We start from the raw sequence: 21,393 nt of genomic DNA, 5'->3' as shown, positions 1-21,393 counted from the left end.
TACAAAGATGCAGGGTATGAATCAATTCTACTCCACACTGATAATTTTATGAGGTATTTCTGGCTCCTAGAATTTAAACTAGGATTATATACACATTCCAAGTCTTGTTTCCATGTCCATAAGAAGTAAAAACTTGTATTCTTTTAAAAATCTGATTTAAACAACCTAAAATGAAAACACATTTATCTGAAAGTGCTGAAATTCTGAGTCAGCATTAACATTTATGTTACTGCAGAACATTGGCATTAAATTATATGTATGTGTATATAAATAATACATACATACATACATACATACATACATACATACATACATACGAGTTTGTGTCCTTCTAGATGTTCTGATGTACAATTTCCATCTTCCCTGATCATTGGAGACCTTGAGAGTTATAATCTAAAATAACTGCAAGGACCCCGTTTCAGAAGGCTTGTTGAGTTACTGGATGGCTTTGAAAGCAAAAGGCATGAGATAGTAATGACTTGTTTCCTTACTGTCAACCGTTTCGAGGCATCCACTTCAATCATCCCTCGTAAGAGATTCTGACAATCTGGGGGGATGAAATGTGGCATATGGAACACGCCACGTTTCACTTTCTCCAACAGCTGCCTCAAGTTATCATCATCGAATGGCAGAGCACCCTGGAGCAACGTGAGAAAAGAAGGGAAATAATATGGCTGAGCAAAATCAATTACAGAATGAAGAAAGTAGAAGCAGAATGGCGGGAGACTGTCTCACAAGCCAAGATTGGAATAGGGAACAATTTGACACTGAGAAACAACATAGCAGAATGGTTTTCATGCAAATTATCCATTGTAGCTATAGTCCCAATACCTTGATTCTCCTAGGCAAATTTTTTTAGCAATGGATATTTATTGTAGCAAGTTATTGTGCAACTTTATATTAAACAAAGGAGGAAAGCTACTCTGATTATAGAGCAAATGACATGGACAAAGAAATTTTAAAAATGGTTTACATTCCAAAGACTGCCTATAAGTCATGAAGGATAGGGATATCCACGGTTGATAATTAGAGCTCTCTGAAATTTCATAGAAGTAAAAATATTGATTTGAGTGGATACAACTGAAAATGAATGCAAGTTATGCATGAGTAAAATGAAGGAATTCATAAAATGAATAGATTCCAGACATTAGCCAAAGAAATAAAAATAAATAAGACAGTTCACATTACCTTTTTTGCTATATCAGTTTAAATATTGTTTATTGATGTTCTGTTACTTCCAGTTGGGAGTGTGGGAATCAATGAGACACACTCATATGGTTTGAATGGTAAATCATGAGACTTGGATCATAGACTCTTAAGTCAGAGTTAGGCAAACTCATCCTAGTACCACAATATATGCATGCTCCTTGCATGGCAAAAAGTTCATATGTAAGTGGTTGCAAAACTTTCTATGGGTTTAGGGGAAAAATACAAGAGAATTTGACTGGAACATTGCCCTATTAATTCATTATGCATGACCATAATATCCAATTAAAATTAAAATTAAAAACAAAAGCCACTGATTAGAATATGAATTTCCTCAGAAATCTATTTTAATATCAAATATGATGCCTAATCAATTTTTATTTCTATGTTAATATTCTGGGAGGAAAAACAAAATTCAGTGGTAAGATTATAATTCCTTGGATTAGATTATGAGTGCTTGCATTTTTTAATATTTATTTGTTCTTGCTTTTGGAGAATTGTTAACAGGTCTTATTTCATTGATTTGTCTCATTGAAATTATATGATAGCTAAAAAATTTGAGTTTTGTTGTCCTATTTGTTGCTTCAAAATCTAATTCAAAACTCTGTATTGATATATTGTACAAAAAATGACTAGGGCAAGAATGAGAGCCATCTCTGCATCTGTGGCTTGCAAGATAGACAAGCAGAATTTTATTAAAGTTTAATCAACCATCTCCTTAGTGCTTTTCAACTTTACTACCAAAAGCTTCTTTAAAAAAAAAAAAAGTTTCCGAGCTTAGGTCACTGATAGCTAAATTGAATTACAGGCCCAAAGCCAAACCCTTTTCCTGTAATGAAGTAACCAATTCTTCTCTCAGTGCTGTGTATGATCTCAAAATATTGAGTAGTGATAATAAAGATTGCACTTGTGATCCCTTATTAGAATCTCTGATTGACACTGCTTACAAAGAAAACTAGTTAAAAGGCTTATTTAAATGATTGCCAAATGATGAATAAATCAAAAGTTTCAGAGAATTGGAAGAGCTAAAACTACCCTTATTATCGGTTAATTCAAACACAGCTTCATTAAAACACTTGATTCAGTTCGGCTCTCAATCTGGCATGGAGACCCAGAAGCAAGGTGTGTCTCATTTGGATGATTTGAGTAAGATAAAATTGGGTACTGTATATTAATTTGCAACCTTAACTTCTTTATCTAAGTCAATAGAAGATTTTACAGCTGGGTTGGGGGTTAGAGGAGTACACATTTATGATGCTATTCCTCTATCAAAACGTGTGCCAGCTCTATGAGGCTGAAGTGGTATTCTACCAGTTTGGACTGGTTCGCACAAACCGGTAGCAGAAATCGTGGATGGGCCTGCCCAACCACCCTGGCTCTATTTCGTCCTATTTAGGGACATTTTTGAGCAAAGCATATGCGCAGACAGCCAGATGCATGCATGGACTGGGAGCGTGCGAGCAAAGCGCGCTTGCACACACACACACACACACACACACACACAAACTGGTAGGGAAGGTAAGTGAAAGCCACCCCTGCTATGAGGTAAATCCAGATCAGGAAACTAGTTCTACAGGAAAACTAGAACTATACGTTATTGAGACAAGCTGCAATAACCAAATCTTGAAAGTCTGATTATGCTTTTCCCCTGCACCTTCTTATATCCCAGTGAATAATGGAGAGGCCGGCCTGAGTCTTTTTGAGTACTATTCCCTGCTGCCTACATTACTCATCCAGATTCTGAATATTCATTCCTGGATCTCTACAATGAGGCAGAGAGAGATTTCACCCTTCCCATTTGCAACTGAACAGTACACCTGAAGTGACTTCAAAAGCCTCACAACCTTGTGTGCTTACTGATCATGTTTTGTGGCCTAGTCTCAAAGAGAACCTGCCAACATGAGAGTCCTCTGGCCAAGCTACAACTGATGCAATGGATTATTATTCTGTGACAGCCTATCTCACTGGAGAAACATAAGGCCTTCTGAAACAATTCACATTTCATCAGTTTACTGAAAACTTTCAAGAAAGAGGTGCTCTCTGGAGGGTCTCTGTCAGGCAGTTATTCTAAAATACCAGCAACCACCACAAAAAAGCAGTAGTTTTTAACTTCAGTGCCCTGAGCCTCTCAGAATATGTATGATTGCAAAGAATTTCTCACTAGCTATTCTGGATTGGGTTGATACTGGCTGGAATGTCTCTTCGCAATTCTACCATCAGGCAGACGACATCAAAGCATAGCCAGCCGAACAAATAGGTTTAAAAATAGTTTCTATCCTTGGGCTATCAGACTCTTAAACACAATCACAATCACTCCACACACACCTGGAAACATATGACTAGTTTTTCTTTTTCTTTCTTTTTCTCCCCCCCCTCCCAATTACTTGCATAGTGGTTCTTTATACTATTTATGTTGTTTGTATTTATTGTCCTGGGTTGCACCAGTGAGGCTAAAACCAATTTCGTTGTATACATGAGGTACAATGACAATAAAGGCTGTACAGTATAAATGGAATGGATGGTCCAGGTGCCAAGGCGTAAAGGACTTTATAGGTGAAAACAACACCTTCAAATCTACCCAGAACCTAATCAGTAGCCAGTGTAGCACTTACAAAATTGGCATTGCATTCTCCCAGTGATGAGAGCCAGAATGCACATGAGCTCTTCTGTTCTAGATCAGTTGTTGTTTCTGAATAGCCTTTTAAATGCGGCTTCATGTGAAGCATATTGCAGTACTTAAGCCAGGTAGTAATGAGAAATGAGGTACTGTAGCCAGGTCCTCTTACCGAGGTAGAGCCACAATTGGTTCAGCAGCTGCAATTAGACACAGGTCTCTGTGACTACGGTTCCTACCTACTGAGCATGAGTCCAGAAGGACCCCCAAATCATGAACCTGCTCCTTCGCAGGTATTGCTGGCTGTCAAGAAGCAACCCTGGCAGTAACAGAGAGACCAGATGGAGCAACACCTATGGGGGTTAATTTCAGTCTCTCTCTCTCTCTCTCTCATCCAAACTCTTGATAACTTCCAGGCACTGGGAAATAACAACAGCCTCTCCCATACAGCCCAAGTTAGTAATGTATCATTGATGATACTGTACCTCACACTGATGATCCCCCTCAGTGGTTTCTTATACCTGATAAATAGGAGAGAATGAGAACTGACTCCTTTGGCACTCCCTATACCAGGGGTCATCAAGTTAATTTGATTTCCTGATAACAGATGGAAGCTGCTCACCATGGTTGATAGTATCAAAAGATCTCTATTGCACCTCATGACCAAAGCACCATGTTTTGATGTGAGCCAAAGAAATTTGCATCTTCTTTTTAATTGTTCAAATCTCATTGGATTATTGCCTTGATGACATCACAAACTGTTCTTTCCATCCCAGTGTGTCCTTCTACAGTACTAAGCTTATTGCAGAATTCAACAATGACTACGTGGTTAGAAATTATATGGCCTAAAAAGAAATGTTAGATGCAAACTTAGGCTGGTGGGTCCCAGTTCTGGCATCCTTGTACATGCATTAGAATGGCCCTAATGTAAAAATGGGCTGTGGTGGCTCAGTGGCTAAGACACTGAGCTTGTCAATCAGAAGGTCAGCAGTTTAGCGGTTTGAATCCCTAGTGCCACGTAATGGAGTGAGCTCCCATTACTTGTCCCACCTTCTGCCAACCTAGCAGTTTGAAAGCACGTAAAAATGAAAGTAGAAAAATAGGGACCACTTTGGTGGATGGTAATAGCACTTTGGCATTGAGTCATGCTGGCCACATGACCATGAGAAGTCTTTGGACAGTGCTGGCTCTTTGGCTTAGAAATGGAGATGAGCACTGCCCCTAGAACCGGAAACGACTAGCACACATGTGTGGGGAAACCTTTACTTTTAATGTAGAAAAAGTTTAAAAATGTAAAAAGGGGGAAAGAAAATAGGAAAGGCTTAGTTAACGTTTTCCCCATTGGCTTGTTGAATGCTATAAGCCAACCGTGCGCTTGGTACTTTTCTTCAAAAAGTCACAGATTAGATGGTACAAAACAACTCCCTACTGAAGAAAGAAGTCAGTTTCAAGGAAGGCCAGTCAGCAGTACCTTATCCTTCACCATCAAATAGAAAAATGTATCAGCCATCTCTGAAGGATTCTCTACATTGCTTTTTAAAAATTTATAAATACCACAGTCTTTGATCCGATCCCTAGAGCCAGAGTCGAGGGAGAAGAACTGAATCTTCTATTGATGGATACCTTTTGCTGCTGATCATAACAAAATACAAACCCAATGGGATGCCCGCTTGCTACAGTGTTCCACTTTCATCCATAATCCACATCCACATAAGAGTGAAGCAAGGTTGCTTTTGACATCACTTTCACTTTCTGTTCTTATTCAATTTACTTTACAAAAGATTGTCCTTTGATATTCAGAATGGGACAGGTATCCTCCTCTCCTAATACTAGCAGAGATTAACTGGAATCTCCTGCTCTTCATCCTTTATTGTAGCTAGGAAAAAGCTACTTTTTTTTAAACTACCTGCAGTTTTTAGAAGTGGTTTGCCATTGCCTGCTTCCTTAGTCTGAGAGAAAATAATTGACCCAAGATCACCCAGCTAGCTTTGTTTCTTCTAGACTAGAATTCATGGTCTCTGCTTTCTAGACTGGTGCCTTAACCATTACATCAAACTAGATATAGTGCTCAACTATTACAGAACTAATCACCTTTTCTAAAAGGCCTGTTATTCACTGCCATTCTTGGAAATTTAATGGCTTTAGCACTGATCAAAACAAACTTTTTAAATATTTGGGTATGTCTTTCCAACTTCAGCATCCTGGAATCAAAAGCAAAGGAAGGTCACCATTAGGGCTCATAAATGCAATTTGCCTTTCATTAATTGTAATGGCAATAACCACATTCCAGCCACAATAAAAAATAATTGAGAGCCAATGACATTAGCCACCTGCTAAACAGGGTACATATTTATTGTCATAACTTAACAGTCCATAGAAGTAGCTCAACCTAATTTTTTGAGAACTTGATGCAAGTATCCCAGCGCATATCAAAAACCCTGCTGGGACTACAATCTGGCCTTATTTCTGTAAAGATTGAAATGAAGCTTTGCCATTCAAGTATTGAATTAAATTATTTTGTTTTGTTTTGGCTGTACTTTGGCTTTTCTGATTTATATGCTCATGGTAGAAGGCATCATTATCATCATCACATATTTAAAACATGGTATCACTCCATCATCTGATTTCATTTGCCTATGAGAGACTATTGTCGTTTGAGTTGAAACCAACAGTGTTCTTGACACAGATATCGGTCACAAGTTAAGCAAAACTGTTTCTATATGGAGTAGGCTTCTTTGCGAGACTTTTCTCCCTTGCCATGTATTTAGCCAACATTCATAGTCCAATCCACAGGAGAGGTTTCACTTTTTGTCTGTCAATGTTTTTCCATCTTCACTGTTAGAAAGGAGATTAAGTAACATCCCTGTTCCTGAACACACACACACACACACACACACACACACACACGTTGTATTTGTGCTGATAAATAATATATATATAGTGTCACAACCCCTGGTATGCCCCAATTATGGGAGGAAGCTAACTGCTTCCATTATCTGTCTATCGGCTCGTCACAAGAGACCATCACGACAGAAACCCAATATTTTTACTGTTGCCTTTGTTACATTTGTTTGTATGTATGTATGTGTGTGTATGTATATGTGTGTATATATATATATATATATATATATATATATATATATATATATATATATGTATGTATGTATGTATGTATGTATGTATGTATGTATGTATGTATGTATGTATGTATGTATATGTATATGTATATGTATATGTATATGTATATGTATATGTATATGTATATGTATATGTATATGTATATGTATATGTATATGTATATGTATATGTATATGTATATGTATATGTATATGTATATGTATATGTATCTTTCCAACTTTATATATATATCCTATTTCCCTGGCTTAGCTGATAAAGGAGGAGAGCCTGTGGCTTAGTGGCTAATACAACTGCTTAATATGTAGTACAGCCCAGGTTGAATTCCCAGTAAGGGTATGGCTAGCTGATGAGAGCTAAATAGCTTGAAATAGATCTATACTAGTCTCCCTTTACTTATTTATCAACACACACACACACACACTGTATATATAACTATCTGTTATGCACTTCTGAAATGTCCTTTCTTATAGTATGGCAAGTGAACCTAATCATGCCTTTCTTAATTCCATTCTTGTACTAGTTCAGACGATGAGATTAGTATTTTGCTGTTAGCTGGCAATTCACCAAATATCTCCAGAAGCGTGGCTCAGGGCTGTCTTAATGCATGGGCCTGATGAGACTGGGCCATGGGCCCCATGTGCATAGGGGTCCCATACTAATCTGTGTATGTTAACCCTTCAATGTACCTTGTGTCATATAAATACAGCAACTGTATGGCTTACTGAGTATTATTGTGTTTTTCAACACCGATTTTGTTGGAAGTGCTAATAAAATAAATATATGCTTAATTTTATCGACCATTTACATTTTTATTCCTATGAGTAGTTGTTGCAGGAGCGCCAGTACACTACTTTCCCTGGGGACGATAATGATGTTAAGATGGCCCTGGCGTGGCTAGAGTCATTTATTGCAGCTGGCATTGCTATTAGATATTCATTTTTTATCAATATTGGTAACTTCAATATTCTTCTGTATAAGCATTTGTCTATATTTTTGGGTTGTCTAAAAAGGTTTTCCCCCCTTCAATATGTCTGTTTTGGTTTTTGACATATAAATCAATTAACATTTTATTTACTTTTTATTTACTTTAGATGCATGGAAATAATGGTTACTTTAAATCAGATCTATCTCACTGATACTTATTGATGCACAACTTAAAGAAGAAAATGAAACCATAGGATATAAATATTAATCATTGAATTATATTAATAAATGGTGTATGAGTTACAGAATTAATATCTATTGATCGTCTTTTAATCATAATCTCTTTGGTATCCTCCCCATTTTAGCACCATAAAAAAAGTCTGAATTCTAATAAAAACTCCTCTGCTAATTATAGGAGTATCAGCAATTTAGGGAAACAGGAGAATAATTTGTCATGCATTTCGATAATGGGAATCTTATAGGTAAAATTTATTCGTGAGTAAACAGGAAAGAACATGACAGTAACATAAGTAAAGCCAAAGTTGAAATGTGAAAATAGAAAGAAAAAAAAGGCAAAGATAATCATAACTCACCACTAACAATGCAAACAAAATGACTCCACAGCTCCAAACATCTGCTTTTCTCCCATCATATTTTTCTCCCTGTGCAATATGGTAATCAAAGAATATTAGAAAAATATTATAATCAGATTAACCTACATTGTATGAAAATTTATTTTCTCCCCAAAGTATGAGTCTTATACTTGACAGTTTTCAAATGCAAAATATTTATCTCTACATAAAACAATTACAGGGTATATTACACCGAAATATAACACTAGCCAAATTAATTCTACCAACAATGCTTACCCACCAAACCTTTCTAACCCTCTCCTTTAATGTACAAGCATACATAGCCCAGGTGAAAATGGACTGCTTACCTGTATTGGTGGTTCTTCAAACTCTTTTTTGTACATTCACACATTTGGGTGATATGCCTACATAGAGTGGAGGACTTGTCAGCAGGAAGATCATTCTCTAGTATGTGTACTCTTGGGTAAAATTCCTACCTGTTCCCTCACTTTCCCTAGAGGAGATACAGCAGTCCAGGGGACATTCAGGCTACCTAAAACTGAGGCACCTGTAGTGGAGAAGGTGGGATTGTAGCATGAATGCACAGATGACAATTAAAAGAACTACAATTCGAAGCATGCAGCTTAATCTTCTTTTTGTTGTCTCTGTGCATCCTCTAAGTGAATGGCTGATTATTTCCTCAGTGGTTAAGGGCAGGAACCCAGTCCCTGCAGAATGGTAGACTCCTCTGATTTGTCCAAGAAGACTTCTGCTCTTTTTGGATATCTAAGCTATAGCATTTTTATACTATGTGATAGCCCTGTAAAGATCAAGCAAAAGGATGTTCACTAGGAAGGCTGTAAATGAAGTTATGGGTTTGATCAAATTGGCACATATCTTTTGAAAAGCATTATTTTGGCTAGTTGGTAATACTGTGAAGAGGTTGCTGATAGCCAGTGAACATCTGAAGTGATATTGGCTGGTTCTTTTTGATATATTTGATACCAGATTGTTTTTTTAAAAAAACCAAAGAATGAAGAAAGAAAGAATCCCAGATTTGCTGGAAGATACAAAATGGTTTCTCTCTACAAAAGGGTGACATTGCTTATGCTTATTGACGCTAAGAGATGAATTGAATGGAATCCTACGATTGCTGTTGCCATTCAAATTGGACAGCCCATTCAGACAATGTGACTATTGGTGAACTATTATTATTTCTCTTTGCTATATGGATTGCCCTTATTATCATACACCCACATGTTTTTCATTCCCAAGATAAAAGGTAGACAGCTTTTAAAAAGAGATGGTTTTAATTGGGCGAGCTTTAAAAAACTACCAAAGAACATGTCTACCAGTACCTATTATTTACTAGCCCAAAGCACAATATTAGCTTTGATTTAGGGACAGTGCTCCTTTGTATTCCAATTGTAGGAGAACAATGATAGGAGAACAATCTCCACCTTCTGCTTATGAGCATCTGACTATGGGTGGGAAATAGACCTTGAACTTAATAAGGCTATTCTTAAATTTTGTAGCAAACTCTTATCCTGGCTCCACATTGTTTGAGGATATGCTCCGGTGTATTGTCTGCATAATTTGGATGGCCTGGTTCTGAAGCAGATTCGAATTCTTGTAGCACCATGGATTCTAGATAACTGATGTGGTACTTCATATAAAAAATATTTGAATCAACCCCCCCCCCCATTCTATTAGTGTTAACTGATATCATAAATACTTGGGCTGCAGAGCTAGAAGCCTTTAGTCAGGTCTGGGAAGCTCATCAACAAAAAAGATAACCATGAGATCCCTTTTAAATTGAGAGGTGCATTCATGGATGGAGATTCTTGAATGAAGGCTTATTTGAGGGGGAAAAACCCAGTTTTGATAGATTCACATATGAAGCGAAACAAATGCTTTCATTCTTAGTGTTCAATACAAAGAGAGGTTCTGCAAGTGAAGAGCTGTAGGATTTATTTCTACTTTGATTGATAAATCAATAAAAATACTTAGAAGAAACATCCTTCAATTTTTGTGCCAATAGCTCTGAAGTAAAGAGAAGGGAATTCAAGTTGCAAGCTGTTTGGGTGGAAGGCAATCATAGATGACATGTAAGTTGTGGAATGTGACCTCAAAGTTATTGTCCTAGAACCCAGAACGATATTCGTCAATGCCAGCACAGTTATGATAAATATCTTCTTTCATAAGAATTTCATAATTAGTCTTTCATAGGAATAATTTCTTCTGCCTTGCTTGGAAAGTATCTGGGATTAACCATAATCTTCATCAATGTCTCCCACTCTTAAAACAAAAAGAATAATGGAAGGCCTGTTCATCTGTGGCAATTTGCAGCCATAGTAAGTATGCATCCCAAAGGGGACATTCTTTGCCATATGCCCTACAGCAGAGCTGTCAAACATGTGGCCCACAAGCCGGATGCGTCACCTGCTAACCACGGCCACCTCCTTTTAGTAAAGGGGAAAAAAGTCACGATACATCATGTGATGACAATGTGACACCGTGAGTTTGACACCCCTGCCCTACAGTATAATCAAATGGGAAGGGAACAGGGAAGTCTCACACCCAGTAAAATCTCCTTCTGAGAAATCTCTGTGCAGTAGATTAAATCTTATACAGATGAAACAAACAAGCAAGAAGTGCTTTTCACTAAAGCATTCAATGAAGAGAAGAACCCAGGCCCTGCTGCAGCAGTCAAGAAAAAAATGGAAGAAACAGGTGAGAACACACCCAAGTGCATGCATGCTGGAGAGTGAGTTTCCTGCACAAAAAAACAACAAAACCACACACACACACTCAGGGCAGGCGCATCCCTCATATGTGTGATACACATAAATCATAAAGAAGAATGCAAATCTAAGTGAGAAGAGAAGTATGGCATATATCTCCCATATGAAAGAATGAACTGGGCATTGTAGCATGCAGCCGGGGGATGAGGAAAGGAGAGGAGGACTAGAAGGGTTTTGATAGAGTGTCTTTCTTCAATCTGTTGGAAGCGAAATGTAACTGGTATGGCAAGCATCAAGAGAATGTTTTTAAAATGGAAATGGAAAGTGGCCGGTGGATAGAATACCTATCAAGCAGACAGGACCCCATATAAATCCTTCAAGAATGGAGTGAGCAAGACTCATATAGCAATCTTCTTGTAGCTCTAAATCACAACTCTGATGCATCAAGTTAAGATTTAGCCTTGTGAAATCTCGAGGATAGCGAGCACTGTGCAGGAAATCAACCTTGAAGCAAATCATTCTCAGTTATAAGTTTCTAGATTGAGTGGAATTTATCTAAAATGGTTAAAAACACCAGAGATCCTTAGGAAAAGATTAACCTGAGTCCACAATTGATTTCATAACCCCCACACTTACTTACCCGGATTACTTCTGGGCAGGCATAATGCGGCGATCTGAAAAATAAAACATGATCCAGTAAATTATTTTTTTTAAAAAAAAATCCTATTTTTGTTTGTACTGGTATGTGCTTTATCTGCAAAAACCACATCCGATAAAATTTCAGAGATGGCATCAGTCATTAAACTCCTGGTTCAGGCCCCTATTTTTGGTTCGGATATCCTGATGTTTTCTAATGGCAGCAAAGCAGTGGTGGGATTCAGCCAGTTCGCACCACTTTGGGAGAATTGGTTGCTAACCTTCTGAGCAGTTTGGTGAACTGGTTGTTGGAAGAAATCATTAGGGCAGAGAACCGGTTGTTAAATTATTTGAATCCCACCACTGCAGCAAGGTCATGAACTGCATGGCTTATTCACCACCTTGTACAGGTGTGTTATTTACATCACATCCTAGCACCGTTCTGCAAGACAGCTTCTCTGTATGGGAGCCAAGAATGCTCTTTAATATAGGCTGGTAAAAACATAATTATCTGACATGCCATCTTACATGTCATAAATTGATAAGTGATCAATTTGTAAATTATAACTGGATATGAATATTAAGGAACTGTTGTCAGAATAGTGAGGTATACTAACATGTCAAGTATTTATTTAGGAAACTGCCAAAACACATTTTTTTCCTTGACGGTTTTAATTTATATATCTATCTCTCTTGCTATATATTATTATATGTTTATTTAATTTGTAGTAATATAATGGTCAAGGCTTGACTGATAAACATGATTGAAAAAATCTATTAACATTTAACTAGCAGCAATTGAACGGATGGCCATCAATCATTTTAATAACTTCCTCTGTTCAAAATATAGTAAACTGAGAGGGAATCTTTTCTATAACCAGAGGTAAATTTTTAGAGTGGATTGTTTTGTTCACTCTAAGAACTGTTGGGAATTTTAGAGACATCGTACAGGTAGTCCTCAAATTATGACCAAAATTAGAAGCATAATTTTCATTGCTAAGCAAGCAGTTGTTAAGTAATGGAATCATGCCCAATTTTATGTCTTTATATGCTACAGTTAGGTGGCTCAGTGGCTAAGATGCTGAGCTTATCGATCAAAAGGTCGGCAGTTCAGCGGTTCAAATCCCTAGCGTCACATAATGGAGTGAGCTCTTGTTACTTGTCCCAGCTTCTGCCAACCTAGCAGTTCAAAAGCATGTAAAAAGGGAAGTAAAAAATAGGAACTACTTTGGTGGGAAGGTAACAGCATTCCTTGCGCCGTTGGCATTTAGTTTGCCAGTCACATGACCATAGAGACGTCTTCAGACAGTGCTGGAGCTTTTGGCTTAGAAACAGAGATGAGTACCACCCCTAGAGCCAGAAACAACTAGTATGCATGTGTGGGGGAACCTTTACCTTATATTACAGTTGTTAAGTGAAATCACTGCAGTTGTTAAGTGAATCATGAAGCCATTAAGCAAATCTCGCTTCTCCAATTGACTTTGCTTGTTGGAAGCTGATCCCACATGACCCTGGGATGTTACAAGAGTCATAAATACAGGCAACTTGCCAAGGGCCAAATTTTGATCATATGACTCTGAGGATGCTACGATGATTGTAAAGTGTGAGCACCTATTATAACTCATTTTTTTCAGGGCTGTTGTACTTTTGGATGGTGACTAAATAGTTATAAGTTAAAGACTAAGTATAACATGACTGTGATTTGTGCTGCTGAATGTCAACTTTTAAAAAGTTTTTGTGACCTTGGATTTTATTAAATATATATAAAAATCACACCTACAAGAAATGTATTTTTTAAAAAACTTATCTGAGCTCTTACTTTTGAAGGAAAAGCAATTGAAAATTCCTCAGGTCAAGACCCTTTAGAACAAACATTATCTTTTTTTGTTTCATAAGATTTCCTGGAATCAAAAGGAATTACAAATAATTCTGTGTGGAAAACTTGAAAATCTGCCCAAGTCTTTCTGATAAAAGTCAAGTGGCTCCAGAGATCAAGCCAGGCCTATGCTATAATTTATAGTTCCAAGATCTACTCTTTTTCCTCAGCTGGCCTGGGGTAAGTGCCTTCTTCCTGCTCACTCCCTGTTGCTGGGTGGTATTCTATAACAAATTTCTTATTTCACCATGAATCAGTTGGGCAGCCATATACATTTTCTAAATACATACATTTAAAAAACTTTACCAATAGCTTTTCTCGTTTTGTTTCAAAGAGTTTGCCTATTCTTATCAGCAACCATTTTTCTCTCAGGTTCCTCCTTGATACCAGTTACCCCTTCACTTTTGTTGCTTTGGTAAGCTGTTCCCGTCCTTTTTATCCCATAATATATGTCTACACATCCCAAATCCAGCTACAGGTCTTGGATTTATTTCATATTACCTCATCAGTTATTATCTATTCATTCATAAATGAAGGGGTGGTTCATTCTAACATCCCTTATGCTAAACAATTTATTCATAGGGAAGCAAATGCACCCTTACTGTACATATTATTAAGAGCACAAACATGAGGATGCAGCTACTTATCTAGAACTAAATCCCACCAAACTTACATAAAATTTACTTTTTATATTTGCCATGCTCTTCATTTTCAGGAAAGTTCCTCTACATGGTCCATCAAAATAATAATGAAAAAATATACAAAGTGGTTTGTCAACAATACAATACAATAGCAGAGTTGGAAGGAACATTGGAGGTCTTCTAGTCCAACCCCCTGCCTAGAAGGAAACCCTATACCATTTCAGACAAATGGCTATCCAGCATCTTCTTAAAGACTTCCAGTGTTGGGGCATTCACAACTTCTGGAGGCAAGCTGTTCCACTGATTAATTGTTCTAACTGTCAGGAAATTTCTCCTCAGTTCTAAGTTGCTTCTCTCCTTGATTAGTTTCCACCCATTGCTTCTTGTTCTACCCTCAGGTGCTTCGGAGAATAGTTTGATTCCCTCTTCTTTGTGGCAACCCCTAGTCCTTCTTTTCATTAAACTAGAAATACCTAGTTCCTGCAACCGATCTTCATATCTTTTAGCTTCCAGTTCCCTAATCATCTTTGTTGCTCTTCTCTGCACTCTTTCTAGAATCTCCACATCTTTTTTACATCATGGCGACCAAAACTGAATGCAATATTCCAAGTGTGGCCTTACCAAGGCATTATAAAGTGGTATTAACACTTCACATGATGTTGATTCTATCCCTCTGTTTATGCAGCCTAGAACTGTATTGGCTTTTTTGGCAGCTGCTGCACACTGCTGGCTCATATTTAACTGGTTGTCCATTAGGACTCCAAGATCCCTCTCACAGTTACTACTATTGAGCAAGGTATCACCTATCTACACAAGATCCAATCTATACAGAATTATACAAAGCAGTTTGTCAACAAGATCCAATATACTATCTGCTGCTGAACTCCCTGTCCAGCAACTAACTGAAACAGTTCTATGAACTACAATATTATGCAACCAAGGGACAACAACATCCTAGAAACTATTGGATTTTTTTCCAATGACAATGATACTCTAGGCCAGAGGGGGTCAAACTGGAGGCCCATGGGCTGGATGCATCACACACAAGCCACGCTCATCCCAGCTCCGCAAAGGCAAAAAACATCACGAGATGTCACATGATGTCACGTGAGGCAATCAAGTTTGTCACCCGTGCTCTAGGCCAAAACTAGATGTGACACAGGAGATTCGCAAAACAAATCAACCCATTTTTTTAAAAAAAATCAAAGCACACATTGCACACACACACACATATATATATATGTATGTATGTATGTATGTGTATGTGTATGTGTATGTGTATGTGTATGTATACATACATACATACATACATAATACATACATACATACATACATCTAAATATGTTCTAACTCTGGAGAAAATATAGATTTGCTTTTTCAGAAATTTAGCTATTGGGGAAAAGGTTTTAAAAATAGCTATACCTAACCCTTAAATTCAAATTATGCTTCCTCAAGATGATTGGAGTATATCTTAAGGATGCACAAAATATTTCAAGATTAAAATGTTCTGCTCCCCAAATTACCTATTCCAAGAGGGAGTAGCATTCCAACAAATTATTCAGATGTATGGAAGTAGGGCAATCCTAGAACTGGCTGTTCTAATGTGTCTTATGCATTGGGGGTATAGATGTTGTGATGTTGAATATTTTTGATCATGCATGCAGCCATTTGTATGGATGAAGAACTAAAACTGGGTCTTACACGTGGTTTCAATGTCTCGCATGTTCAAAAGAATGATATATATGCATACAAACATAACCAGTGCCTTGCTAGATTGAAGCCCTAACCCATCTACTCCAGCAGTCTGTTCTCATAATAATTAACAAACTGCACAAAAAAGTCTACTATTTTTCCAACAGATTTTCTTCAGAAATAGTCACATGCCATCAAAGATAATAGCCACTGATCCCCGTAATTTCCATGAAGTCCAACTCTTTTTTAAAGCTAGTCACAGTGGTAGCACCACATCTCGTGGTAATGAATTCCAAAGTTTAATTATGAGTTGTGTAAAAAAAATTCTTTTGTGATCTTATGCTATTTGTAAAATGTAAGATTTTTATATGTTTGTACAAACAAAAATTTGTTGCTATGTAGCAGTGGGATGCTACTACTCATCATATCCACCAGAGGTGGGTTCCTACCAGTTCGCACCTATTCGGTAGAACTGGTTCATCAAATCTACCGAACCAGTTAGAAGAGGTTCCACCAGTGGACCCGGAAAGCAGGCCACACCTACAGAAGAGGTTCCAAAATTTTTTGAAACCCACCACTGATATCCACCCCCCAAAAAATCATAGACTTGGCCTCAGCTCCATAAACTAGAATTGTAGATTTTTGCTCTAGAGACTTTTCCTGCTGGGCTCTGAAACCACTACTATTGAACTAAGGATGTGAAATCAATCATTTGATTTTCTGACATTTAAAATAGTAACCCAATAGGCAAAATAAAGAAAATAATTTCTATTTTAACATACTAGTTCAAAGCACTAAAAAAAACCGCATTCTGTGGATAATATTTTATAAAAGACTGAGCAGAGAAAAAAGGTAAGTTAACTTGACTACTCAACAGCTCTACTCAACTGTTGTGACAGTAGCATAAGCTTTGCCAATTCAGAGCAGCTATAGAACTTCAGCTTTAATTTAGCTAATTAATTCTAAATGACATTTTTATTCCATTCAGAATAATAGAGTTGTAAGGGAATTTGGAGGTCTTCTAGTCCAATCCCCTGCTCAAGCATGAAACTCTATGCCATTTCAGACAAATAATTGTCCAATCTCTTCTTAAAAACCTCCAGTTTTGGAGCATCCACAACTTCTGGAGGCAAGTTGTTCCACTGATTAATTGTTTTGTCAGGAAACTTCTCCTTAGTTCTAGGTTGATTCTCTCCTTGATTAGTTTCTATCTATTGTTTTTTAACCTGCCTTCAGGTACGGAAAACTCATTTCTATACTGACAGTCACTAAGTAGAGGAAAATCCAACAACAAGCACCAATAATGGCTGTTATCACTAATTATTTAACAAGTATGCATCCAAGGAATGTGGTCCCTTCCTCATTCCTCAAGCCATCACATCTTTTTTGCTATATTTCTAGGCACATTACGTGTGATGTCTTCAAAAATGGGATCACTCAGCAAGACCAAGAAGCAATTTTTATGAGTGGGCTCAGCTCAGGTATGTCAAGAGATATGAGAATTAAGTAAACTTCTTTGAGGGGGAAGTAGCTAATTTGATTCCGAAACTCTAGGTACTCCAAAAATGCTATTATGAAATATAATGTTTTGGTCTCATTCCGTCAGTCTAAGGATAGAATTACATGCCAAACACCGGCTAAGGAAGCAACTGGTACAGTATATTATTGTGGAAAATTGGTAGGCAGGGGACGGATTAATCATCCTCCTGTTTAGACTATTTTCTATGCAAAAGTCTGCCTTTCCAGTCTCCATGTACAGAGAAGGAATTTAAGAAACCACAGTGATACTAGCTGGTCTTAGAGATAAAAGCCTCAGTCACAACTAATCAACTATTCTGTCATAAGGGAAAACGCATTTTAGATTTGGTTCACACCTTATGATATGCTCCCCATGTGATTACTTCAGGACGGCAAGGAGCTTAGGTGATGAACCAACATTCCTAAGCATGAAGCTTAATTGACCTGGAAAAATTTGCTTTCCTACAAGAATTGAGGCACTTACAGGCCAACTGTGCAGAGGAATTAAATCAAGCAGAGTGAATCTGTTTAGCACTTCTGCAACATTAATTGCTGACTGCAAGCTATGCCTGTCAGATATGTGAGACTGAACTCACTACTTTTGGAACCAGAAAAAGGTAAACGTTGCCTCAAGTCAGATTCAATTTCTGGTGAACATATGGACATCTCCATATAGTTGTCTTCACAACAGCAGAGAAGTTGATTGCTCATTGTCCTTTTCCAGGATGTCTTTCTGACTTTCCAGTTTAGCCTCCAGCCTTGGGATTTCCTACTGATCTCATATTCAAGTCCTAATCAATCTGACCCTGCTTAGCTTTTACAAGATCAAAGTTGGCTGAGTGCTACCATCTGCTACAGGAGTTCTTTAAAAATGTTAATTTTCCTACTCATGCAAGCACTACTCTATAAATTCAAACCTTCATTACTCAGTTCTCTTTTCCAACACTTAATAGTGTAATTCATGAAAACTACTGCTATACTTCGGCAACGTGACTTTTTATGCAACCAAAATCTTCTGAAACCCATTCTTTTTCTTTTACATTTTAACGACGACTTTGTAAGAAAGGACTTCAAAATTATTTTATTTTTGTTTTGTTTATAACAACCTCTGAAACCACAGTGTCCCATCTAGCTTTATGCAGAACAAATTAGCATGTGAACTGTTTTGGGCATTCCATTTTAAAAACAAAATACTTTTTCAAGAGAATGAAACTAAAATTGCTCTATGGACAACCACAACAGAGTGGTTGTACCTATTTGGGTGGTTTTTTTGGTAAATTGTCCTGTTATTATTAGCTTGGGCTGAATGGAATGATATATGGGGCAGAATTTTGGAGCAATGAACTGTGCTGGCACAATGGTTAGAATGCAGTATTGCTGGATAATTCTGCTGACTGCCAGCAGTTCAATCCTGACCAACTAAGGGTTAACTCAACTTTCCTCCCTTCTGAGGTTGGTAAAACAAAGACCCAGATTGGGAGAAATATGCTGACTTCGTAAACTGCTTAGAGAGGGTTGTAAAGCACTATGTAGCTGTATGTAGGTCTAAGTGCTGTTGTTGGTATTTAAGTAGCATCAGAGGTGATATTCAGCAGATTCGGACCAGTTCTGGAGAATTTTGAGGTGTTTGGAGAACCGGTAAATACCACCTCTGACTGGCCCCGCCCACATCTATTCTCTGCGTCCCAAGTCCCAGCTGATCGGGAGGAAATGGGGATTTTGCCGTAACCTTCCCCTGGAGTGGGAAGGATTTGGAGATTTTACAGTATCCTTCCCCCTGCCATGCCCACCAAGCCACACCCACATAACCAGTAGTAAAATTTTTTGAATCCTACCACTGAGTAGCATAGGGCTGAATGAAGAGCTATGCAATTGAATAAAAGGGCCACAGTGAAAGACTACTGCATCAAGACTGTTGTGAAGGATCAAAGACCAGATTGGCCTTTATACTGGCCTTTTAATTTGCTAGAGCTGATGACGATGTAGGCATCAGACTTCCAATATGGCCACCCTGCCATTTAAGTTCAAGTATAGTTATTTTAGATGTTGTCTTTTAGCCTTAGATGTAATACAAGGTAATGGAATGTATGGTTGGAGGAAAAGAGGGAGAAAAGGGTATTCTCCTGTCTATCCTCTCTGGTATAATCCAGAGAACAACTTGGTAATGGTTGCCAGGCATTCAGCACATTTAGACACAGCCCTTAGGCATATCCATCGGAAGGCTCTGAAACAGAATTGTCAGCATGGCTACATAAAGTTGGAGTCCCTTCAAACTGTTCATTGCATCCTGGCAACCCATTGCAATTAAATCCTATGCTTTTTCCTCCTTGCTTCCCTCTAATTTTTTGCCTTGAGCCTGACTGGTTGTTCGCTATTGACATAACTGACACCTCAACTCCTAGCCTGGTATTTTTTTAAAGCAAAGAATCAATGATATGCAAAGGAACACCTTACCAAATCTGCCGACATTCCTCATAAATAAATACGATAGGCTTAACAAGTTTTTTTTTAAAAAAAATCTCATAAGGATAAGGAAGCACATCAAGCAGTGCATTAAGTCTTCGGGGCTACGACGACTGCCAGATGCTCCTGATTGGCTGAGACCCGAGCAGCCAATCGGCGGGAGAACGCAGCCTCACCATTGGTCCGCCCGTCTGACAGCTCTATATAAAGAGCTGCCAGATGGCAAATGTTGTTTGGGAGTTGCCTTGCACTTTGCCTTGTTAAAGTTAGAAATAAATGGTTATTCTCACAATCTGCCTTGCTTCAGTTTCTACCTGCCTAGTTCTCCATACAGAGCACAGAGTGCCTTGGGAGAGTCGCATCTGGGAACATCAGATGAGAGAAATCTGATGGACTGAAATAACTGTGATCTAGAGAACTGAAACTGTAGTAATGGAGAAGTAATTGCTTTTTCTTCTTTCTTGTTAGGTAATTTAGGTAGTTTTCATCAATTCATTTACTTTGTTTTTCTACAATATGCTTCCTATTTAGTAACTGCTTCCGAGCCATACAAATACACACATAAAGAGACCAAACGAAACCAGAAATATTTAACTTATCTAACTATAAGTTATTTGGAAGCTGACCTCCTCCTATTTTGAGTGATGATGTGGTGGCGAACTTACAAAAACACTCCCACTCTCTCCTGCTCCCCCTCTTTCACACACAAAAGTGGGAAACCCAGGGCAACAAAACAGCATCTTCTTCAAACCAAACTCTTCAGTTTATGAAAAAAGAGAATTAAGCAGGTGGGAAAACTATTGTTGTTGTTATTAGATTATGGACTAAGGGATCACCAACCGTTCAGACTTCAGGGACCACTAAATTCACAATTTTAAATCCTGTGGACCACTAATATGATCTACCTAATAACTGGCTGGATGGGCATGGCTAGGTGGTCATGTGACTGAGTAGGTGTGGCCAACTCAATGTCATTCACATGGAGAGGTGCCTCACCGGCCTTTACTCGCCCCTCCCAGCCACTCCTCACCTGCCCACCCGGGTTCCTTAGGGCTGCAATAGGAAGCTGTTGTTGGAGCTAAGCAGCCACCATGAGAAAGAGTTGGCAAAACAACTGGCTCAGTTCAAATTCAATCTGACCGAGAAAGAGGTTCAGCAGGAACACCTCATGAGCATAGGTTTTCCAAGCAGAGGGAAGACCACGTATCGGCACCTGGAGGCTCAGCAGGCGAGATGGTCAGCCAGTTCCAGGCCATGATGCAGTTCCCACTGGAACAAGGCCCCTCCAGCTCTTTGCCACCAGCGGTACTTGCCTCCAACCAAAGTCTTGCACCAGGAGGCTGAAGCAGAGCCCAAGTTGGAATTTCTG

At 38.2% G+C, this 21,393-nt stretch overlaps 1 protein-coding gene across 13 annotated transcripts in view; it reads right to left on the bottom strand.

Annotated features, from left to right (window-relative positions):
* Positions 1 to 21,393, bottom strand: part of BRSK2 (BR serine/threonine kinase 2) — a 454,430-nt gene that overhangs the window by 96,524 nt on the left and 336,513 nt on the right. For all 13 annotated transcript variants that reach the window (XM_087716534.1, XM_087716471.1, XM_087716476.1 and 10 more), the window contains exons 6-8: positions 11,839 to 11,872; positions 8,476 to 8,544; positions 492 to 638 (exon numbers count right to left, since the gene is read on the bottom strand). In XM_087716534.1, the coding sequence (XP_087572660.1) occupies positions 492 to 638; positions 8,476 to 8,544; positions 11,839 to 11,872 (250 nt within the window). The remainder of the gene's footprint in view (positions 1 to 491; positions 639 to 8,475; positions 8,545 to 11,838; positions 11,873 to 21,393) is intronic.

The sequence above is a fragment of the Thamnophis sirtalis genome, unplaced genomic scaffold, assembly GCF_051295495.1.
Source record: "Thamnophis sirtalis isolate CommonGarterSnake01/CBP01778 unplaced genomic scaffold, rThaSir2_p1.2 scaffold_1, whole genome shotgun sequence".
NCBI lineage: Eukaryota > Metazoa > Chordata > Lepidosauria > Squamata > Natricidae > Thamnophis > Thamnophis sirtalis.
This window is presented reverse-complemented; position numbering and strand designations above follow the sequence as displayed.